At 35.3% G+C, this 6,203-nt stretch overlaps 1 protein-coding gene across 1 annotated transcript in view; it reads left to right on the top strand.

The window, feature by feature from the left end:
• The window catches only part of LOC144437653 (steroid 17-alpha-hydroxylase/17,20 lyase-like), a 7,685-nt gene extending 2,009 nt beyond the window's left edge, over positions 1-5,676 (top strand). The window contains exons 3-10 of the mRNA XM_078126644.1: positions 267-440; positions 1,173-1,266; positions 1,531-1,692; positions 1,921-2,129; positions 2,716-2,841; positions 3,407-3,646; positions 4,381-4,479; positions 5,323-5,676. Coding sequence (XP_077982770.1) covers positions 267-440; positions 1,173-1,266; positions 1,531-1,692; positions 1,921-2,129; positions 2,716-2,841; positions 3,407-3,646; positions 4,381-4,479; positions 5,323-5,588 — 1,370 coding nt within the window. The 3' untranslated portion in view covers positions 5,589-5,676. The remainder of the gene's footprint in view (positions 1-266; positions 441-1,172; positions 1,267-1,530; positions 1,693-1,920; positions 2,130-2,715; positions 2,842-3,406; positions 3,647-4,380; positions 4,480-5,322) is intronic.
• The last annotated feature ends 527 nt before the right edge of the window (positions 5,677-6,203 follow it).

Below are 6,203 nucleotides of genomic sequence, written 5' to 3'. Positions count from 1 at the left end.
TGGCAATGCATCTTATACGCAACACTGACAAATCTACATATTTTGAACTCATGAAAACCTGTGCCTAATATCATTACTGGGTTTCGGCGTACAATATAGATGAACCCGATTTTGGTTTGAAGTCAAACAATATGGTCAGAATCTATTCCAAGATGGTAGCTAATTGATAATTTTAGCTATGAGATAGGGGACGGAAGGTCATACTTATCCCAATAGTATGCTAATTTATACACAGTCGTCACATAATAACTTGTATTTTTTGACAGAATTGGCAAAAGATCCCATGGAGACATTGGATAGGTACACCAAACAATATGGAGATGTCTTTTCAATGAAACTCGGTAAAGATAGGATGGTAATTCTTAACAACATTGATTTAGTCAAAGAAGCACTTGTGTTGAAACAGAACGAATTTGCAGGGAGATCACGTCTCGTCTCCAGTAAGTTGGTTATATTTGTTTCGCCATATTCCCATGTTTGTTACTTATGATATCAGGCTCATAAAGGTCACACAAACCACTGTGCACAAACCGAGGTGTAAGCTTTTCATTTGAGTGAGAATACACCAAGTGTCAATTAACCTATTATGGTCCTAAATTATTGTCATAGTCATAGAATTCCTCTTCTGGCGTCGGTAGCACAGTTGGGTGAATAGCGTGAATTGCCTCGACTTTTTCATATACATGTGCGAAATTGTGTAATTTTAGCGAAGCCATGATAGAACCATAGACAAAGAAAAAGTCTGGGCCAGTAAGAAATGTCTAAAATAAGCTTCGAGCCTTTCTTGGTTACGTGGAATGACTCTCATTTTTTCTGATATATATATATATATATATATATATATATATATATATATATATATATATATATATATATATATATATATATATATATATATATATATATATATATAAAGTATAGATTTTTGCCATGCAATTTGATTAAATTATCAACGAAATAAATGGATGTTCGTATGCATCAATTTAATCTCATGAATTAGAGAAATGTTCTACTTATCAGGTATTTGATAAAAATGCAGTTTGATTGTATGAGTGGTCCCCACATTGTCTCAGACTTAAAACAATGCTAATTCTAATTAGATGAGAGTAAGATACTCTACCAACATGTGGATTAATAACAACTGAATAGAATGTCATTAATTCTGTTATAAGTGGATCTCATGTCAGAAGGCGGGGAAAATATCGTGTTTGGCGACTTCACTCCCAAGTGGAAATTTCTCCGTAAAATTGGTCACCAAGCCATAAGGTGAGTTTATACCTTGAATTGAGATTTACGTTTAATTTTATACTCTTTACCACTGCAATAAAAGAACCGCATCTACCAACATATACCCGTGCAATTAAAGACACACAGGCAGGCAGATAAGTATGTATGTGCACACACACACACACACACACACACACACACACGTACGTACGTACATACATACATACATACATACATACATACATACATACATACATACATACAGAGCTTTTGTTATTTAATAATGGGTTTAATTTTTTCTAGAAACTATGCGAGTGGATCGAAGTTAGAAAATCTTATCAAAGACCAGGCCTTTCCGTGTTTAAAGAAAGCTATAGATGACAAGGAGGGCAAACCATTTAATCCCGAGCCTCTGCTAATGTTGGTGGTTGCCAACGTGATTGCATCAATGTGCTTCGGTGAAAAGTACGTCAATTGCAATTTTACATCACATTACTTCTCGCAAAATCCATGAAAAGGTTAAGCAAGTTAACATTAACGCTTCTTGTAATGTCAGCCAATTAAAGCTACAATAATAACACTGCCGACTAGAAGTCGATTTTATTGGTTCACTAATCATCAAACTAACATCTTTCAAAACCGGTATAATCAATATGAAGGTTGTGATTTGTTTCTATTTTGAATTCACTGTAGATACGAACTCGATGATCCCGAGTTTCAACAAATTTTGAAAACGATCAAAGATGGACAGGAGAGCCTCGGAAATGGCCTTCTCGCAGATATTGTTCCTGTCTTACGTCATGTCCCAACTAAGAGCTTATGTCTGTTCAAGGAAATGATAGCAACGTGGTTCGGGATGATTCAGACGAAGATTGATAAGCACAAAGAACATTTTGATGAAGGTAATTACTTCAAATATATAATCAATGGTTCACTTTTTTTAGAATCATTCTAAGAAGGGTAATGTCCTCCAAAGGGCGCCATCGTGTGTTATCGAGTCAAAGTGTAATTGGTCAGCCATATTTTACCTTGACAATGTACCTGTCACATTCGATATAAATAGTGTTAACGTCAGCATACGCTGTGGTTTGGATACCACATATCTTCATGCAAAGCATCATTGCTCAGTTAATAAACATTTCCTCCCATCGAATCATGTCCGTACATTCGCTATCAAAAGGTAAGGTTTCAACACTGAACAAATGCTATCTCTTGAAATGGTTTAGAAAACATTTGTAGAGAAAATTGAGAGAAATGTAAAATACACAGTCAGGCAGCGGTAAACCAAATATACACACATTAAGGTCGAAATTAGTCTACGCGAAATCACATGTTGACGCATGCAGTACACAGTTCCGGCAGTAATGAGCTTTAATAGTGACATGCGTTTGTATTATTATAATATTGCTTTCACCTTATATTGTATATTTGCAATTTGCTTCAATAATCTAATCATTGCCATGATTTCTTGATACATGGAATTCGCAGAAAATATCCATGATCTTGTGGACGACATTCTGAAAATTCAAAAAGATGCCCAGGCAGCAGGAGAAGAACACGCACACTCCCTGACAGACATCAACCTACGACAAACTGTAGCCGATATTTTCTCAGGTATTTACAGTGCTGTTTATTTCAGTGTGCGGGAAATTTAATAAAACTTAGCAGTTATTTTACCGACTGAGAGCGTACATAGTATGTGTGCAGCAAGTTTCAGACGAGAAGCCTTGGTGTTTTACTATTATTCTCACCTAATGGAGAAGGGATACAATTATACCAGGTTGTGTGAATAAACTCGAAAATAATTTCGTTGAGGGACAAGTTCGAGTATTAAGTTTTATTTGGAAGCTTCATTTAGTGACAAGGTAAATAAGATAATATAGTTCTACAAATTATGCAAATCAAAGGCAAAACTTTGATTGATTTCTTTAAAGTGTAAATAAATATATTCAAATTGGAATACAATTTACGTCGTAGGATAAACATAATTATCACGATTAAATTTTGTTTTGAGATTTAACATGAACAGTTTTCAATTTCGAATTAGCAGTGATATGTCATCAGTATGTGAGTAGAAGTTGTTTTCATTCATCTAGACTGTAGTTTTGAATAATCCTCCACTATTCATATGCTAATTATCCGCATAATGTAATTATGAATAATCAATTTCATAAATCAGCTGGGTTGCATACCACCACCCTCACACTCAACTGGTGTGTGGCCTACCTTGTCAATTACCCGGATGTGCAAAGGAAGGTACAAGAAGAACTCGATGATGTCATAGGTCAAAATCGTCGGCCATTACTCTCTGACAAGGGCAAATTACCATATTGTGAAGCTGTTATCCATGAAGTCATGAGAATCAGAACTGCTACTCCCTTCGCTATACCCCATACAACTCTATGTGATACAGCAGTTGGTACGTATTTTGTGATTGATCATTCCTATTAAAATTTGTCAAATCTCATACATTTCACACTTTTCTAAGATATCTGAGTTGTGATCTCTGAATCAGTGTTTGTTTGTTTGTTTGTTTTGTTGTTTTTGTTGTTTTGTTGTTTTTGTTGTTGTTTTTTGAGAGAGAGAGAGAGAGAGAGAGAAAGAGAGAGAGAGAGAGAGAGAGAGAGAGAGAGAGAGAGAGAGAGAGAGAGAGAGAGAGAGAGAGAGAGAGAGAGAAGGGGGGGCAGAGTTTATCTTAATAGGGGGGTTTACGTTTAAATGTTAGTTAATGACTTAGAATATTGATTTATATACAGTCAAATAATATGTGTCTTCTCATTTATGTATTCAAAATAACACTGTCCATACAAGATAGTTCTTTCAGCTTTTATAAACTTGTCGAAGAAGTACTGTGAGGGCAGAACCTCATGGGTTCTGTGTTAATGCATCCATTCTAAGAGAATACATTGCAATACAAACTGACTGACTGACTGACTGACTGACTGATTGGATTAATTGATTGATTGATTGATTGATTGAGGTTGATTGATTAGTACACATATGAATTTCTGTAAACCAAATATGCAGTTTATTCCATTTTAGTGACGAATGTTTATCATTTTTATGATGAACCTGCATAATATTTCAATACTGCTATACTTACATTCACCGGAAAAATAATTCCCATTCATCTTATTCTGAAAAAATATGTAGGTGGATACAATTTACCCAGAGGGACACTAGTTTGGATAAATATATTAAATTTACATATGAGTGACAAATACTGGGACAAACCGGGGGAGTTTCGACCAGGTAAGCATTATGATATTATGCTTAAAGCTTGATATACAATTAATCAAGGACTATGTATAGATTTAAGTATTTTAATTCTAATTTAGATGTGAACATCATATGTCTGGTAGCCAGAGCTAAGGAAAGAAATGCCCAGATTCATGGAATGAGCCTATATAATGGCTTCATTGATAAGATAACTGATGCGTGAACCTAGAATATCGAATTCCAGAATCTTGATTGAAATACAGCTATGTGCAAAATGTTAAACATTTTAATTTTTAGAAATTGTTTGGTTCCGGTTACTCGACCCCACCTAGTTTTTCACGCCGACCCTAAACCAATAACACAGAGAATATGTGAGAAACAGTGGAAACCATAACTACCTGAACTTGACTAGACACCCACATACGGAAAACAAATATACATAGATAAAAAAAAACTTAAAAAAACTACCTACTCCACCTATTCTAAAATTGAGCGTAATCGAAACCACACGTTTGTTTATTAGGCCTTATAGAACAACACTTGTGGTAACAAACTATAATAGAAAAACAGTATGCATTGGCCATGAAAAATGAATTGCTAGGTACTGATCAATTTTATTACTTGAACAATAGGCTGTTTAGGTACTTAACTTTGGGTCATCAAGTTAAATTTCTTTTTTAATTTGTTATTTTACTAATATTTATGATTTCATGAACATTTTCGTCACATTTTCTGAAGACTTTGTATGAAAACATTAATGACGGCTGGACAAAGTGCAGGTCGAGTAATCAATCGAAATCGCATACTTTTTTTCGCCCGGTCTTAAAAGTTTATAATCTTATTGCTAAATATCTATTTATATTTTATTGTCCACAGAACATTTTTTGGACAGAGACGGCAAAGCGTTGCCAAAACCCGAGAGTTTCTTGCCTTTCTCAGCAGGACGTCGTGTTTGCGTTGGTGAGGCTCTAGCAAGAAACGAACTTTTGCTTATCTTTACGTCTTTATTCCAACAATTTACCTTTTTGCCATCACCTGACAAGGGAAAAGCGGATTTGAAGACTTCATACGAAGGGTTATTAACTAGATGTGCCCCATATGAAGTGATAGCTAGAGACCGTATCAGAGAATGCGTAGCCTAAAAGAACTTCTACTTAACATCAGATCATAGTGCATGTAAACTTTACCAACGTGATGTAATAGTTCCTCGTCTCCATACCATTGCAGTAAATGTGCGATTTTCATGTTACGCTTGTAAATAAATTTCTTTGGATCATACAGGTAGTCACATAAATTGTATATATAGAGCTAATCCCAACCTCTGATAGTGCTATATCATGAAACAAAAGTGAATAGGTCGGTCGATTACAAAAAAGTAAAAAATAAAGTCATCTTCATGTTTCTCTGTCTCTTTTTTCCCTCTCTATATTCTCGAGCTCTTTATTGGAATCATGCTAACAAGCCCTTTCCCAGCTTCTCTACACAATTGGCGTGTTCATAGCCTCCTCTATTAGAATAACTTCATGAAAGAAATTAATGTTTTAGATTTGATCAAGAACAAGTGTTGTCGTTGCCGCCATGACTGTGGGTGGCGTCTACAGTACTAGTCCATACACTTGCTTAATCTTGCCATAGAGGGCGCAATACCGCACAATATTGAGGGTGGACAAGAGAAATCATTTTGATGTCGGAGATGAATAATGGGTAATGAGAAACAGAAATAAAAAAAGGTCACCCTAGGGGTGCGTTCGATTATG

This window comes from Glandiceps talaboti, chromosome 7 (genome assembly GCF_964340395.1).
Source record: "Glandiceps talaboti chromosome 7, keGlaTala1.1, whole genome shotgun sequence".
NCBI classification, from domain to species: Eukaryota; Metazoa; Hemichordata; class Enteropneusta; family Spengelidae; genus Glandiceps; species Glandiceps talaboti.
Note: the sequence above shows the minus strand (reverse complement) of the source record. Positions and strands in the feature narration are given on the sequence as shown.